Source organism: Aquarana catesbeiana, linkage group LG03, assembly GCF_042186555.1.
Source record: "Aquarana catesbeiana isolate 2022-GZ linkage group LG03, ASM4218655v1, whole genome shotgun sequence".
In the NCBI taxonomy this organism is placed as follows: Eukaryota; Metazoa; Chordata; class Amphibia; order Anura; family Ranidae; genus Aquarana; species Aquarana catesbeiana.
The window spans coordinates 742834788-742853541 of NC_133326.1; the positions used below are offsets into that span (position 1 = coordinate 742834788).

Genomic DNA, 18754 nt, shown 5'->3' on the forward strand with positions numbered 1-18754 from the left:
GGGGCAGGGAAATTTGCCTGGTACAATCTGACGTTGGTGTACCAAAAGCAGATTGCCCACAAGTACTTGGCTGTGACACACCTAATTCTAAAACAATAGAGAGAACTCCTGCGCTGCTAGCGGACTCCTATACTAACAAGGGGACACTGCTGCAACACCTAAAAGACTGCTCCAAACAGACAAAACAATAGTGAATAATAGGGGGATGGTAGTTGCGCTGTGATAGGGAGGGGATAAAGGAAAAGGGGAGGGGACTAAACTAAAGTGCATGTGACAAACATGCCAGGTGACCTAAAAAACCCATAAAACGAGAAATAGGGAGAAAACACTAACATGTGCATATAATGAATAAAATGAAAGCACCACTAAATGGTGTATGAAAGAATGCTGACATGAAGCAAAAAAGGAGATGAATTACATAGCATAACAGTGAACAGTGCACATGGATATAAAAGGCAATCCAGCCAATAAAAATAACAAAGGTGATATACAATATGTGGAATAAGAGAGTAGGACACTGGGTGCACAAATAAACAAATGCATAAATGATTAAATATAGAATTGTCCCATTGATAAGTGTTGTAAAAAACCAAACCACTTAACCAGTAGATCAAAAACATGAGAAGGAACTCAGCATACCAAAAAAGAAAAATATATAATAATGGTGAATAAATATGAAAAAAATGTGAAAAAAATATATAATATATGAAAAAACAGTCCCGCCACCAAATGTGACACTACTGAGTGACAATCCAAAAAAACACAATGATATAAGTGAAAGGGGGGAGTGATCTTCGGTGGGAACACCTCCGTGTCCGCAGGCCCCTTACCTTACGGCTGTAAGGTATACAGCATATGTGTTTGGAGCCCAGTAGATGGTAAAATCCAAAAAATGCAGCAGATGGTGTGGCTCACAGATGCAGTATGTGATATGCAAAAAAAACACAAGATAAACAGCATATGGTGTGATACCGTTTGATGATAAAAAACACAGGAGGACAGGCAGGATGAGGGGGAGAGAGGGGGGGTTGCACTCACTTGTGACCAATGAGCGCAAGCCTCAAACCACGAGCGCCGAGCTCGTATAATCCCAGCTGCTGGCCAAGGACCCTCCAACGTCTCTCGCCTCCTGTTGCTCACCACCCGTCATAAACCGTATAAGCAGTGCAGTATCGAAACAGAAAAAACGCACATAGCGTGATCCCGTATAATATACACTTTATTGCACAGATTAAAATATCATGAACTTACAAAGGATGACAGCTGGGGGGTAAAAAACTCCGCGAGCGCCGTGCTCGTCACATCAGCTGTTGTGTGGCAGCGTCCCGTGCTCCTAACGCGTGTCGTCACGTCACATGACTTCTTCAGAGAAGTGACTACTTCTTTCATATTTATTCACCATCCCCCTATTATTCACACCTAATTCTACACCTTCATTCCTCTCAGTGCAGGTCTCAGAGAGGACTGAAGGTCTAGTGGGGTTGGAAATCTCAGCTGATGAGGAGCAAGGAGAGGTCCTCTTTGTTCTTTGGTGTGGGTCTTTTAGATACGCTTGCCAACAAACTGCATGGCAGGTCAACATATGTCTGGTCAAGCATGTGGTACCCAAGCGGGAGATGTTTTGGCCACGCGAGATACGCTTGAGACATATGTTGCAAATAGCAGCGGTGCGATCTGATGCACTCGTCTCAAAAAAGGCCCACACCAAAGAACTTTTTGAATAACGCGCAGAGACTGCAGCGCCCTGCACATGTTGAGCTTTGGGGTGTGATGCAGTCAATGTGCTGCCCTTAGGCTGGCCCCTGGAGGGCATCCTGCCTCGTTGGTGATGTGCCACCTCCTCCTCCTCCTCTCTCCTATCAGGCATCCACGTTGAGTCAGTGACCTCATCATCCCCTCCCTCCTCATCACTGGAGCAAACCTGGCAGTATGCTGCAGCAGGGGGAGCATGACTGCCAGATTGCTGTCCTCCTTGGGCACCCCCTCTGTCCGTGCTCATGTTACTGCCTTAATCGAGCTCAGTATCATCATCAGAGCCTTCCAAACGCTGGGCATCCTCCTGGAGCATGTACCCAACACTGTGGTCAAACAGTTCGAGGGACTCCTCAGGAGGACATGGTGGGGCTAGGGAAGGAGTCACTGATGACATTGAGCCGAGGGAAGAGGCCGCTGCTTTGCCAGACAAAGTACCCTGGGCATGGGTGAGAGAGGATGAGGAGGATGAGGACGGCTTGGTCATCCACTCGACCAAGTCTTCCGCATGTTGCGGCTCAACACGGCCAGCTGCCAAAAAAAAGGCCAAGCGCGTCCCACGGCCACGTGCTGATGAGGATGCACCGTCTCCATGACCAGCACTAGACACAGAGCCTGCTTGCCCTCTCTTATTGGCTTGTGACTGTCTGCCTCTCCTTCTTGGCCTTCCAGACATACTAATGGCCTGTAGCTGCACTAAGCTGGGATATATATATATATATATATATATATATATATATATATATATATATATATATATGTATGTACTGATACTGCAGCTAGCAAAATCAACTGCCTGCCTGTAGTATGAGAACACCACCAACCTTCTACAGGTAGCTTTAGCTGAACACTGTGAGGTGGATGCACCCCAGTAACTTGTAGGTTTAGCTGAACACTGTGAGCAGGACGCACCCCACTAACTTGTAGGTTTAGCAGAACACAGTGAGCAGGACGCACTGCACTAACTGTAAATTGTCTAGCTGCCTGACTGTGGTACTAATAGGATCAAAAGGACACCAGTAATTTTCTGCAGGTAGCTGTATATACTGTAACAAGACAAGCCTGCCTGTCAGTAAGAAGATAACAGGAACGGATCTAGCTGAACACTGTGAGCAGGACGCACCCCACTAGTTTGTATGTTTAGCTGAACACTGTGAGGTGGACGCACCCCACTAACTTGTAGGTTTAGCTGAACACTGTGAGCAGGACGCACCCCACTAACTTGTAGTTTTAGCAGAACACTGTGAGCAGGACGCACTGCACTAACTGTAAATTGTCTAGCTGCCTGACTGTGGTACTAATAGGATCAAAAGAACACCAGTAATTTTCTTCAGGTAGCTGTATATACTGTAACAAGACAAGCCTGCCTGTCAGTAAGAAGATAACAGGAACGGATCTAGCTGAACACTGTGAGCAGGACGCACCCCACTAGCTTGTAGGTTTAGCTGAACACCGTGAGGTGGACGCACCCCACTAACTTGTAGGTTTAGCTGAACACTGTGAGCAGGACGCACCCCACTAACTTGTAGTTTTAGCTGAACACTGTGAGCAGGACGCACTGCACTAACTGTAAATAGTCTAGCTGCCTGACTGTGGTACTAATAGGATAAAAAGAACACCAGCAATTTTCTTCAGGTAGCTTTATATACTGTAACAAGACAAGCCTGCCTGTCAGTAGGAAGATAACAGGAACGGATCTAGCTGAACACTGTGAGCAGGACGCACTGCACTAACTGTAAATAGTCTAGCTGCCTGACTGTGGTACTAATAGGATCAAAAGAACACCAGCAATTTTCTTCAGGTAGCTTTATATACTGTAACAAGACAAGCCTGCCTATCAGTAAGAAGATAACAGGAATGGATCTAGCTGAACACTGTGAGCAGGACGCACTGCACTAACTGTAAATAGTCTAGCTGCCTGACTGTGGTACTAATAGGATCAAAAGAACACCAGTAATTTTCTTCAGGTAGCTGTAAATACTGTAACAAGACAAGCCTGCCTGTCAGTAGGAAGATAACAGGAATGGATCTAGCTAAACTGAATACAGTGTATATATATATATATATATATATATATATATATATATATGCAACACCTGGGATGCATATATATACACAATACACTGTAAGTGCAGCTAACTGACTGACTGTTCTGCCAAATCTATCTAACTCAAATCAAATGTCACTGTCTGTCTCTCTCTCTCAATGAATGCTGGAACACACACTACACAGGGCCGCCATGCAGGCGGCCTTATATAGTGTGGGGCGTGTACTAAATCCCCTGAGCCATAATTGGCCAAAGCCTCCTTGGCTTTGGCCAATTATGGCTCTCTGTTCAGGCGGCGCTGTGATTGGCCAAGCATGCGGGTCATAGTGCATGCTTGGCCAATCATCAGCCAGCAATGCACTGCGATGCCGCAGTGAATTATGGGCCGTGACGCGCCACACGAATTTGGCGCGAACAGCCCATATCGTTCGCAATTCGGCGAACGACCGAACAGCCAATGTTCGAGTCGAACATGGGTTCGACTCGAACACGAAGCTCATCCCTACTAAGGATGCTGCATTTACAGCCCCGGACACTTGCTGGGTCTGTGCAACTCACAGATTCCACCCTAGTTCTGGCCCAGTATCGCTGGGAATAATAATTCACCTTTAAGGACCCCAGAACGAGAAGAACAAGTGGTCCACAGGGGGCAACTTCTTATGGAACAGGACTTTGAAAAAGGTGATCATTTATGTCTGCCAGCCACTCTTTTTCCTCCAGCTTGACACATGGACCGTGTCCTCAGTCACAAGCAGTTATGGCTGCCTTAGTAAATGAGCGTGGGGTAGAGCCAGGGTTCACCACAGTTGTTTTTATAACATACCACTTCTTGTTTTACCTGTTACCAAAGGTGTTACCAAAAGCTGAACATCCCTTCCAGAGATTACAAAAAGATATATGCAGATGCCCAACTCAGGATCTTACGAGTATGCATTTTGTCTGTATGGACATGTTTTTGGATGTCCAGTGGCAAATGCTACTGCAAAGGCAACAGTAAAAAGTGTTATCAGAAGTAGTTTGTAAGTACAGAGTGCAGAATCTACAGTGAGTAACAGAGGAAATCATTTTTATAGGAGGGTCCTTACTAGAAGTTTTGAGGTTTTATTTTTACACCCCCTACTGTCTACAATGTAGTGGACAAAGTAGAGTAAGAAACTAGAAAACTTTTGCCTGAATGTTTATTTTTATTATTATTATTATTTTATGAAGCACCTACGGGGGATGTTGGACTCTCTCCCTATGGGATTTGGTTTGGGAGTGTGTTACTCACTTGCTTATATTTTGTCTCAGCAGCTGAAGTCCTTCATTCGGATCTCAAAGAGAATGTTGCTGATCTTTTAAGGTTTTTGACAAACTCATTTATGTGTTTTCTTCCCAATTCCAGATCCTAAAAGTTTGGAAGGATCTAAAACTAAAGCCAGGTGACTTGTGGATTGTTAAGAGACATTTATATATAAGGAAATGTTTGGCGACTCAATACAGCATCTATTTCATGCAATGGCGACCCTAGGGGGGGGCCAGAGGGGGCCCTGACCCCCCCAACATTATGCTGGGCCCCACCATGTGCCCCCCCCAAAAATTTTTTTTTTTTTTTTTTTTCAAAAATTCTAATAAATATCTAATATAAAAATAAATCCTCTTTATAGCGGTGTTGTGTGAGGACCATTATAACACATTGTCTGTTGGATTAAATGTGTCCTTGTAACTAATTGCTCTGTATGCAAACTTTCCTTTCACAGCCGACTCTCAGAGTCTTTAGTTTTATAACATTTGTAACCTGTGGTTCATCAGAAGGTTATTCTTCATATCTCCTTTAGAATTCATATCAATAATTATCATTTAATATCAGCAGAGAAACCTGACATATCCGTATACTGTACAGTATAGTCTAGGCTGAAGGACACACACAGATTGCACCCATTAAAGTGTACTGTACACCTTTCCCTGACAAAGTGGCCACTAAAGAGCCACACAATGTGTTTGTGTTTTAACCTGTTTTATGATGAATAAATAGCGACCTTCCTAAAGAATCCCCTTGGAAGCATCTTATTAGTGAATGGGGGTCTCTGCTAACCACACACGGTTTCCCTTTTGGGGTCTTCTCCTTTTTTATCACCTGACCTCTCTGTAGACATCTTACTGGCTGATACTTTGGTGCTGATTAGTACCAGTCTTTGCTATGAATGGAACAGATTTGTGGAAGTGACACCAAGAAATACGAGTCTGTATAAATTGTGGCCCTAAACAGGGCAATATTCCTTTGTGACCCCCGATATACCAATCAGATGAATTCCGGGATGAAGGTTCTGAATGACCCTCATAGTTATGGGTTGTAAATGACAGAAATCCATCCAATTCTAATACTTTCTAATTGGACAACCAGTCAGCCAATTGTTATCCACAGAAGGGAACAAATCCTGCTTATTGGTTTCATTCATCGCACTACAAATGAGTTTATTATTGTTTGTGCTCCTTCCAGGTGCTGTCATCTTGGGTCATCTCCTGATGTCATGGCGACCTCTTACTCCTCATCCTCCTCCTCACAAGGTATGACTGCTGAACCTGACAACCCTTTCCAATGTTTTCCTCCATCTCACATCTCCAGAGATTGGAATTCGATCTTCTTCTGTCTATATAGTCTTGACATTTCCTGTAAACATCTGGTCAGTCCACCCATTAGAAGGGTTCAGGAGCTTTCATCAATTCCACCATCACATTCCCGTTTCTTCAGATTTTATTTATCATTGATGGAAATGATCTTCTGAGATGGTCCAGTGATCCATAATAACTGAAGGACCCCAAATTTTATGGCTATTTGTGTAGTGGTCGGTGGAATTCTTTGTCTATAATCCTAAGGAGAAAACAGCCCAGTGTCACATGACACATACTGCTGGGAATCAATAAACGTAAAAAAGTGTGCCGCTAAGAGGAACGTGATGTTCGTTATTGAGCAAGACCAACCAGAATGTTCATCTGGAGGTCAAAAATGCACAATAAAGTATTTGATGAAACAAAAACTCTACTGGTTGCATGAGAATCGCATACAATACAAGCTCATCAAAGCCCCTTGCGTATTTGTGAATCAATCTAGTATATCAAATTTATAGTTAAGCGTAAAAGAAACTTTGCAATACTTAAACTATAAGTCACTGTGTATGACTCAAAAATGTAAAATATATCCGCATAATATATACTCATGTGAATAATATTGCAATCATGACTGTGCACAAATCTGAACATAAGCATGTGCTCAATAATAAAAAAAAGTGAAAATAAATAAAGAAGTTCAGTGAAAGTTCTTTGGAACATATATACAAGAATGGCTGGTATAGCCTTCAATAGGGCGTAATCTATCGATCTCCCATGGCTGGGGCAAACTTCATTGCAGTATGGTAACCAGGCTCGTAGTGTGGATAAAAACAGGTAAAAATACCCTTACCGGAATTGATGGACTCACTAGCCAGCGGCTGAGAGTCAGACAGGCTTAAGGAGTAACCGGAGTTGGTAATCCTGGAAGAGATCATAGGTGTGCGCAGCCTATTGTATTAGGGTGTGCACCCCAAAGCTCAAACACACGTGCCTTACTCTGCAGCCTCAGCTGCACAGGGCAGTGAATAAATCAGAAGTGCTCTGTGCTGAGGGACTTCCCGTTCAGTCACAAACTGAAGCATAGCAAACAGTTTACTATGCTTCTGTTATGAATGGGCACAGCGAGTGAGTGTGTTTACTATGTTCCTTTAAAAAAAGGAAAGGGCTGGCAAATGATATACTTACCAGCCCCTTCCCTGGTCTCCATCCTGAAACATCCCCCACAGCACCCAGGAGGAGAGTAGGGAAGCTGGCAGCACTGCAGGGTGGGGTAACCCAGGCAGTAGGCTGTATGGGTACCGGGCATAGGGATTAGGGTGTGCCCAGGCACACCTGGCACACCCCCTGCACACGCCTATGGAAGAGATGAATGTGGCACTACATCCAGGCTCGATGGAGGAATGGTAGAAGCACTCACCGGTCACTAGGGATGAGCCGAACACCCCCCTGTTCGGTTCGCACCAGAACATGCAAACAGGAAAAAAGTTCGTTCGAACATGCGAACACCGTTAAAGTCTATGGGACACGAACATGAATAATCAAAAGTGCTAATTTTAAAGGCTTATATGCAAGTTATTGTCATAAAAAGTTTTTGGGGACCTGGGTCCTGCCCCAGGGGACATGGATCAATGCAAAAAAAAGTTTTAAAAACGGCCGTTTTTTCAGGAGCAGTGATTTTAATAATGCTTAAAGTCAAACAATAAAAGTGTAATATCCCTTTAAATTTCGTAGCTGGGGGGTGTCTATAGTATGCCTGTAAAAGGGCGCATGTTTCCCGTGTTTAGAACAGTCTGACAGCAAAATGACATTTTGAAGGAAAAAAGCCATTTAAACCTACTCGCGGCTATTGCATTGCCGGTCCGACAATACACATAGAAGTTCATTGATAAAAATGGCATGGGAATTCCCCACAGGGGAACTCCGAACCAAAATTAAAAAAAAAATGACGTGGGGGTCCCCCTAAATTCCATACCAGGCCCTTCAGGTCTGGTATGGATATTAAGGGGAACCCCGGCCAAAATTTTTTAAAAAAATGACGTGGGGGTCCCCCTAAATTCCATACCAGACCCTTTAGGTCTGTTACGGATTTTAAGGGGAACCCCACACCAAAGGAAAAAAAAACGACGTGGGGTCCCCCCAAAAATCCATACCAGACCTTTATCCGAGCACGCAACCTGGCAGGCCGCAGGAAAAGAGGGGGGGACGAGAGAGCTCCCCCCCTCCTGAACCGTACCAGGCCACATGCCCTCAACATTGGGAGGGTGCTTTGGGGTAGCCCCCCAAAACACCTTGTCCCCATGTTGATGAGGACAAGGGCCTCATCCCCACAACCCTGGCCGGTGGTTGTGGGGATCTGTGGGCAGGGGGTTTATCGGAATCTGAAAGCCCCCTTTAACAAAGGGACCCCCAGATCCCGCCCCCCCTCTGTGAAATGGTAAGGGGGTACTTTTACCCCTACCATTTCACTAAAAAACTGTCAAAAATGTTAAAAATGACAAGAGACAGTTTTTGACAATTCCTTTATTTAAATGCTTCTTCTTTCTTCTATCTTCCTTTATCTTCTTCTGGTTCTTCTGGCTCTTCTGGTTCTTCCTCCGAAGTTCTCATCCAGCATCTCCTCTGCGGCGTCTTCTATCTTCTTCTCCTCGGGCCGCTCGGCACCCATGGCATGAGGGGAGGCTCCCGCTCTTCTCTTCATCTTCTTCTCTTCTTCTTCATCTTCTTTTCTTCTCTTCTTCATTTTCTTCTCCGGGCCGCTCCGCACCCATGCTGGCATGGAGGGAGGCTCCCGCTGTGTGACGGCGTCTCCTCGTCTGACGGTTCTTAAATAATGGCGGGTGGGGCCACCCGGTGACCCCGCCCCCCTCTGATGCACGGTGACTTGACAGGACTTCCCTGTGACGTCACAGGGAATGCCACAGGGAAGTCCCGTCATGTCCCGTGCGTCAGAGGGGGGCGTGGTCACCGGGTGGCCCCGCCCCCCGTTATTTAAGAACCGTCAGACAAGGAGACGCTGTCACACAGCGGGAGCCTCCCTCTATGCCAGCATGGATGCGGAGCGGCCCGGAGAAGAAAATGAAGAAGAGAAGAAGAGAGGATGAGAAGAAAAGAAGATGAAGAAGAAGATAAAGATGAAGAAGAGAAGAAGAGAAGAGCGGGAGCCTCCCCCCATGCCATGGGTGCGGAGCGGCCCGAGGAGAAGAAGATAGAAGACGCCGCGGAGGAGATGCTGGGCGAGAATGCCGGAGGAAGAACCAGAAGAACCAGAAGAGCCAGAAGAACCAGAAGAACCAGAAGAAGAAGATGAAGGAAGGTAGAAGAAAGAAGAAGCATTTAAATAAAGGAATTGTCAAAAACTCTCTTGTCATTTTTAACATTTTTGACAGTTTTTTAGTGAAATGGTATGGGTAAGTACCCCCTTACCATTTCACACAGAGGGGGGCCGGGATCTGGGGGTCCCCTTGTTAAAGGGGGCTTCCAGATTCTGATAAGCCCCCCGCCCGCAGACCCCCACAACCACCGTCCAGGGTTGTGGGGATGAGGCCCTTGTCCTCATCAACATGGGGACAAGGTGTTTTAGGGGGCTACCCCAAAGCACCCTCCCAATGTTGAGGGCATGTGGCCTGGTACGGTTCAGGAGGGGGGGCGCTCTCTCATCCCCCCTCTTTTCCTGCAGCCTGCCAGGCTGCGTGCTCGGATAAGGGTCTGGTATGGATTTTTGTGGGGACCCCATGCCATTTTTTTTTTTTTGGCGTGGGGTTCCCCTTAAAATCCGTACCAGACCTGAAAGGTCTAGTATGGAATTTAAGGGGACCCACATATCATTTTTTTTTAAAATTTTGGCCGGGGCTCCCCTTAATATCCATACCAGACCTGAAGGGCCTGGTATGGAATTTAGGGGGACCCCCACGTCATTTTTTTTTAAATTTTGGTTCGGGGCTCCCCTGTGTGGAATTCCCATGCCGTTTTAATCAATGAACTTCTATGTGTATTGTCGGACCGGCAATGCAATAGCCGCGAGTAGTTTTAAATGGCTTTTTTCCTTCAAAATGTCATTTTGCTGTCAGACTGTTCTAAACACGGGAAACATGCGCCCCTTTACAGGCATACTATAGACACCCCCAGCTACGAAATTTAAAGGGATATTACACTTTTATTGTTTGACTTTAAGCATTATTAAAATCACTGCTCCTGAAAAAACGGCAGTTTTTAAAACTTTTTTTTGCATTGATCCATGTCCCCTGGGGCAGGACCCGGGTCCCCAAACACTTTTTATGACAATAACTTGCATATAAGCCTTTAAAATTAGCACTTTTGATTTCTCCCATAAACTCTTAAAGGGTGTTCCGCGGCATTCGAATTTGCCGCGAACACCCCAAATTGTTCGCTGTTCGGCGAACTTGCGAACAGCCGATCTTCGAGTCGAACATGAGTTAGACTTGAACTCGAAGCTCATCCCTACCGGTCACTCTCCCCCAATATCACTGTATTGCAGTCTCCATGGTATAGGACTGTATAGCAATCCAATTGTGGGTCTTCACGGAAAGGATATAACCCTCAAAATGGAAAAATGAAGAAAATACTTCAACATAGTGTGAATCAGCTTCCGAAAAACTTTTATTAAAAGTTTGGTAATAAAAAACACTCTGGCTCCTAAAGCAAACAAGGACCAGGTGCAATAATAGATAAAATAAGCGCTTACATAAATCGTGGCTGGACAGGCATATCAAACCCGGCGCGTTTCGTCCGCATGGACTTCAACTGGGGTGACTTATAGTTTAAGTATTGCAAAGTTTCTTTTATGCTTAATAATAAATTTGATATACTAGATTGATTCACAAATACGCAAGGGGCTTTGATGAGCTTGTATTGTATGCGATTTTCATGCAACCAGTAGAGTTTTTTTTCATAAAATACTTTATTGTGCATTTTTGACCTCCAGATGAACATTCTGGTTGGTCTTGCTCAATAACGAACATCACATTCCTCTTAGCGCCACACTTTTTTACGTTTATTGATTCACAATTAGTCTGATTGTTGTGTCGGCTGTTTGACATATTTTAGTTGGCGAAGTATTATTATTTTCTGACATACTGCTGGGAGATTTGGGGGTAATCGGAGCTCTTAGTTCACACTGATCAGACACATCATTATTCAGGGGGGAAGGTTTTTTAAATGTTTTATATTTTTCTTTTAGTTTACTATGAAACAATCAATAAACATGATGTTTAAAATGATCATCCATACATATACATTAGGAGGTCTGTATATAAAATAATTACTATGAGTTTGTGTCATTTGTATAGTCATCACTAATAATCCCTGTGATTTGTCTAATAGGTTTACTTCCTATGATCATCAGCTCATAATACATTATTTTCTTGAAATACCTCAACCAGTAAGATATGGCATTATGACCACTAGATGGAGCCGATGATCAAAGGAAATAAACATATTAGACACTTTTATAGGGATGATTCACGAAGGTGATGTTTTTTAAAAAATAGCCCCCCTTAGTGTTTGCACAAAATATTAATCCATCTGAGAGGTAACTTAACCACTATGGAGGCAATCATATGAGATTACCACAGGGAATCCAATCCCCCCATAGAATAATGTACGATCATTTCCTTTCCCTTCTATATAATTTTTATAGCATTGCTGGCTGCCAGAGTGGCCACCTCATCCCTTTAAACCCGAACACATATTAATTACACAGGTTCTGTGGCCAATTGAATGCAGGTAAGGCACTAAGTGAGTTTAATTACCACCTTAATCAGCCACAGAACCTTTGTAATTTAATATGTGTTTGGGTTCGAAGGGATGAGGTGGCAATCCTACTGCCAGTACAGACTTATCTGCTGTCATGTGTCAGAAATCATCCAATCAGGATGAATGGTTATGGTTGCCGATTGTCCTCTCTGCAGGGTTGGCTCCTGGTGTCCTGGGAAAGAGGAAACAAACCCCCGGGGATCTTATCATATATTCTCTGGAGGATCTGATAGAACGTGACTTCAAGAGATTTAGGAACAAATTGTCTGATTTCTCCTATGGAGATAAATGTCCCATCCCCCGACGAAGATTAGAAAATGCCGACTGGATCACCACCAAGGACATCCTGATAAAAACATATGGAGAAGAAGGGGCTCTGGATGTCACTATTCATGTCTTTAAACTGATCGATCTGATGGGACCCGCAAATGACCTCCAGGAGAGGAGAGCACAAAATGGTGAGTTCCCATCTATAATGTCCATTTCCTACCAATTCCTGATCAATATCTGTGTAAGGAAGAACTAGGAATGTCATCCAGGGAAAGTCAGTGACCAATCAGGAGCTTCCAACTGGATAAACCCCTTCCCACTGACAGCCCCACAAAAAGGGGTCTTTATTCTGGGGGACACATATCTGCGTACCTCTCTTTGTGCTGGGAGAGTGCTGCACAGAGACTAGGATCTCACCAAGAGTCCCGGGATCGTACTAATGATCAGAATATGGGACCCCCGGTTCCCTGTCACATGATCGATGTGATATCATCTGATTGGCAGTCATAGTAATAAGTCACTGTGCAGCTCACCCCTGTGTTTTCTTTCTTTTCTAAATGAAGAGAAAGATACATTGTATACATACAGGATCCATTATATAATACATTGTATACATACAGCATACATTATATAATACATTGTATACATACAGGATCTATTATATAATACATTGTATACATACAGGATATATTATATAATACATTGTATACATACAGCATACATTATATAATACATTGTATACATACAGGATCTATTATATAATACATTGTATACATACAGGATATATTATATAATATATTGTATACATACAGGATATATTATATAATGCATTGTATACATACAGGATATATTATATAATACATTGTATACATACATGATCCATATATAATACATTGTATACATACAGGATACATTATATAATACATTGTGTACATACAGGATATATTATATAATACATTGTATACATACATGATACATTATATAATTGTTTACATACAGGATATATTATATAATACATTGTATACATACAGGATATATTATATAATACAGTGTATACATACATGATCCATATATAATGCATTGTATACATACAGGATACATTATATAATACATTGTATACATACAGACTACATTATACATTGTATACATACAGGATCCATTATATAATACATTGTATACATACAGGATCCATTATATAATACATTAACTACATACAGGATATATTATATAATACATTGTATACATACAGGATATATTATATAATACATTGTATACATACAGGATCCATTCTATAATACATTGTATACATACAGGGTACATTATATAATACATTGTATACATACAGGGTACATTATATAATGCATTGTATACATACAGGGTACATTATATAATACATTGTATACATACAGGATCCATTATATAATACACTGTATACATACAGGATCCATTATACATTGTATACATACAGAATACATCATATAATACATTGTATGCATACAGGATATATTATATAATACATTGTATACATACAGGATATGTTCTATAATACATTGTATACATACAGAATACATTATATAATACATTGTTTACATTATATAATACATTGTATACACACAGGATATATTATATCCACTTCAGATCAATGCTATAGCCGAATGACGGCTACAGTGCAGATCTGCTTTGCTGAGACTATGTCCATTGACGTCCTCCCGTGCATGAGCAGCCAGCGTGCCCCCCTGCAGGGCACGCACGGTGCGCTCTGTGATCAGCGAGTCTTTGAGACTCGTCTGATCACAGATCGGAGTAGGGGGTCGATCCCGACCCCTTACCACGTGATCAGCTGTCAGCCAATGACAGCTGATCATGTGATGTCAACAGAGGCGGTAGTCGGCTATTTTTTCTCCTCACGCTGACAGCCTGAGGAGGAAAAAAAGCAGATCACCGGCAGGCGTGAGAGGGACATCAGTCCAGATCACGGCGAGCTACTGCAGATCTTTAGTGCCCACCTGTGCCCCCTGCCAGTGCCACCTAGCAATAGGCAGCAGTACCGCCTACCAGTGCCCACAGTGCCACCCATCAGTGCCCTCAGTGCCACCTATCAGTGCCTCAACAACAGTGCTAGACATCACTGCCACCCATCCGTGCCACCCATCAGGGCCCATCAGTGGCCATCAGTGCCACCTTATCTTTCCCCATCAGTGCTGCCTTAACTGTGCCTATCAGTGCCCACCAGTGTCGCCTCATCAGCGCATATCAATGAAGGAGAAAAATTACCTGTTTGCAAAATTTTATAACAAACTATAATACGTGATTTATTTTTTTTCAAAATTTTCCTTTTTTTTGTTTAGCAAAAAATAAAAATCCCAGCTGTGATTAAATACCACCAAAAGACAGCTCTATTTGTGAGAAAAAAATGATAAAAATTTCATTTGGGTACAGTGTTGTATAACCGCGCAATTGTCATTCAAAGTGCGTCAGCCCTGAAAATTGGTCTGGGCAGGAATGGGGTTTAAGTGCCTAGTAGGGATGAGCCAAACACCCCCCGGTTCCGTTCGCACCAGAACCTGCGAATGGACCGAAAATTTGCACGAACGTTAGAACCCCATTGACGTCTATGGGACTCGAACGTTCGAAATCAAAAGTGCTCATTTTAAAGGCTAATTTGCATGGTATTGTCCTAAAAAGGGTTTGGGGACCCAGGTCCTACCCCAGGGGACATGTATCAATGCAAAAAAAACTTTTAAAAATGGACGTTTTTTCGGGAGCAGTGATTTTAATGATGCTTAAAGTAAAAAAAAAAAAAGTGAAATATTCCTTTGCCTGTAAAGTGGCGCGTGTTTCCCGTGTTTAGAACAGTCCCTGTACAAAATGTCATTTTTAAAAGGAAAAAATCTAATTTAACCACTTCCCGCCCGCCCTATGGCGGATTGACGTCCGGGAAGTGGTTATGTTATCCTGACTGGACGTCATATGACATCCAGCAGGATAACATGCCGCCGCGCGCCCACGGGGGCGCGCATCGCAGCGATCGGTGGAGCGGTGTGTCAGTCTGACACACCGCTACACCGATCCTGGTAAAGAGCCTCCGGCGGAGGCTCTTTACCACGTGATCAGCCGTGTCCAATCATGGCTGATCATGCTGTCAATAGGAAGAGCCGTTAATCGGCTCTTCCTCACTCGCGTCTGACAGACGCGAGTAGGGGAGAGCCGATCGACGGCTCTCCTGGCAGGGGGGGTCTGCACTGATTGTTTATCAGAGCAGCCCCCCCTCAGATCACCACACTGGACCACCAGGGATCGCCACTAGGACCACCAGGGAAGGGGCAACATGTGGATGGCCAGGTATGTACCCCATGGCCATCCACATGTGCCCAGTGTGCCCAATCTGTGCCAATCGGTGCCCACAAATGGGCACTGATTGGCACCATTATGTTGCAGTGATGCCCAGCAATGCCACCCTTAGGGGCATCACTGCAAATAACCAGTGTAATCAAGGCCAACCATCAGTGTCCATCGGTGCCACCTGTCAGTGCCCATCAGTGCCCACCTATCAGTGCCCATCCGTGCCCATCCGTGCCAACTATCAGGGCCACCCATAAGTAACCATCAATGCCACCTATGAGTGCCCATCAATGCCACCTATGAGTGCCCATCGGTGCCACCTATGAGTGCCCATCAGTGCCGCATACCAGTGCCACCTATCAGTGCCCATCAGTGCCACCTATCAGTGCCACCTCATTGGTGCCACTTAATCGGTGCCCATCAGTGCCGCCGTATCAGTGCCCGTCAGTGCAGCCATATCAGTGCCAGTCATTGAAGAAGAAAATGTACTTATTTACAAAAAGTTTTAACAGAAACAAAGAAAAACTTGTTTTTTTTTCAAAATTTTCGGTCCTTTTTTATTTGTTGCGCAAAAAATAAAAACCGCAGAGGTGATCAAATACCACCAAAAGAAAGCTCTATTTGTGGGAACAAAATGATAAAAAAATTGTTTGGATACCGTGTAGCATGACCGCGCAATTGTCATTCAAACTGCAACAGCGCTGAAAGCTGAAAATCGGCCTGGGCGGGAAGGTGTCTAAGTGCCTGGTATTGAAGTGGTTAAAACTGCTTGCGGGTTTAATGTAATGTCGGGTCCTGGCAATATGGATGAAAATCAGTGAGACAAACGGCATGGGTACCCCCCAGTCCATTACCATGCCCTTTGGGTCTTGTATGGATATTAAGGGGAACCCCGCACCCAAATTAAAATAAGGAAAGGTGTGGGGCCACCAGGCCCTATATACTCTGAACAGCAGTATACAGGTGGTGCAAACAAGACAGGGACTGTAGGTTTGTTGTTAAGTAGAATCTGTTTGTAATTTTGAACGGGTACATTTTTAACGTGTTTAGCTCCAGCCAAAAAATCTTTTTTAAGCTTTTTGGAAAACATAGGGAAGGGTTATCACCCCTGTGACATTTGCTTTGCTGTCTGTCCTCCTCTTCAGAAGATTTCACCTCACTTTTTGTCCCAATGACAAATGTTTTTTGAAAATTTGGGGTTTTTTGTGGAACAAGGATTGGAAAGCATCAGTGGAAAGGAGAAATGTTTTTCCCATATTAACTCTTACAGGAGAGAATTTCCCTTCCTAGGGGTAGATTTCATCTCACTTCCTGTTGTCTCCTTCCGTTTGCAAGTAGGAGTTGTTTGTAAGTTAGATGTTTGAAAGTAGGGGCCTGCCCTATATACTCAGCAGAAATTTGGGCCTTAGGTGTTGTTGTGGCCACAACACTGTAAGCCCTCACAGGGCCCTGCTGTGAAATATTAGATCAAGAATTGTAATTACATGCCCCTGTTGAACAGGGGCAGAAAAATTGGGCCTTTGGTGGTTGTGGTGCTGGTGCCACAACACTGTAAGTCCTCACTCGCTCTTGGTGGGTGCAGAAATGGGCCCTGCTGTGAAATATTAGATCAAGAATTGTAATTACATGCCCCTGTTGAACAAGGGCTGAAAAATTAGGCCTTAGGCACTGGTGCTGGTGCCACAACACTGCAACCCCTCACAGACACTCTAGTTGGAACGCAGGAACGAGCCCTGCTGCAAAGTATTGCATCAAAAATTGTAATTACACGCCCCTGTTAAACAGGGGCAGAACAATTGGGCCTTAGGCACTGGTGCTGGTGCCACAACACTGCAACCCCTCACAGACACTCTAGTTGGAATGCTGAAATAAGCCCTGCTGCAAAGTATTGCATCAAAAATTGTAATTACACGCCCCTGTTAAACAGGGGCTGAAAAATTGGGCCTTAGGCACTGATGGTGGCGTCCAGAACCAAAAATGTTCTTACAAGCTATCAGCGTGATGATTGAGGAGGAAGAGGATAATTACTCAGGGATAGTCACTCAGCATCAGCATAGGCAGTCTTTGAAGGGATCTGAGATTTCAAAAAAAATTATTTGGTTACATCAGCATCGGGTGCTTGGTAGCTGGTGGTGATCCAAGACTGATTCATTTTTATGAAGGTCAGTCGATCGACCGAGTCGGTGGACAGACGCACCCTGTGATCGGTTACAGAGCCTCCAGCAGCACTGAATGTGCGTTCTGAAAGAACGCTGGATGCAGGACAGGTCAGTAGCTCAATTGCATACTGTGCAAGCTCTGGCCAGTGATCCATCCTCAAGACCCAGCAACCCAGAGGATTTTCAGTGGGAAAGGTGTCCAAGTCAGATCTTGCCCCTAGGTATTCCTGCACCATGTAAAACAGATGCTGGCGATGGTTGCTGGAACCGATCATACCTTGGGGCTGCGGACCAAAAAATTGTCTGAACACATCGGTCAGACGGCCACCTTCTCCACCGCTCCTTCTTTGACTGACCGAAGCCTTAGCAACACGTTGTCCAGAAACAGGAGTTTGTAACCTCCCAGTCTCTGGGAACGCGTTGCACAGACCTTTCTGCAAGGCCTCCCAAAGATGTTTCATCCTCTGCTCCCTCTGCGATGGCAAGATAAGGTCCGCAGCCTTACCCTTGTAACGTGGATCAAGGAGGGTTGCCAGCCGGTATTGGTCCTTATACTTGATACCATGAATACGAGGATCCTTACGCAGGCTTTGCAGGATCAGGGAGGCATAGGTTTGCTGAGGCATTCGGTCCGGAGTCCTCTGGGTCACTAAGGACGACATGGTCCGCAGCCACCTCCTCCCAGCCACGTACAAGTCCATGTGTTTCTTGGGACTGATCCCTTAAAGACTGCTGCTGATGCTGAGTGCCAGGCTCCACCTCCATACTGACACAATCTTCCTCCTCCTCCTCCTCCTCTTCCTCGTCCTCTTCCTGTGTGATC

General features: G+C 44.2%; 1 protein-coding gene across 1 annotated transcript in view; it reads left to right on the forward strand.

Moving 5' to 3' along the window:
• Positions 1–18754, forward strand: part of LOC141133874 (NACHT, LRR and PYD domains-containing protein 3-like) — a gene marked incomplete in the record, with an annotated part of 735962 nt that overhangs the window by 453284 nt on the left and 263924 nt on the right. The window contains 2 exon segments of the mRNA XM_073623461.1: positions 6280–6346; positions 12316–12618. Coding sequence (XP_073479562.1) covers positions 6310–6346; positions 12316–12618 — 340 coding nt within the window.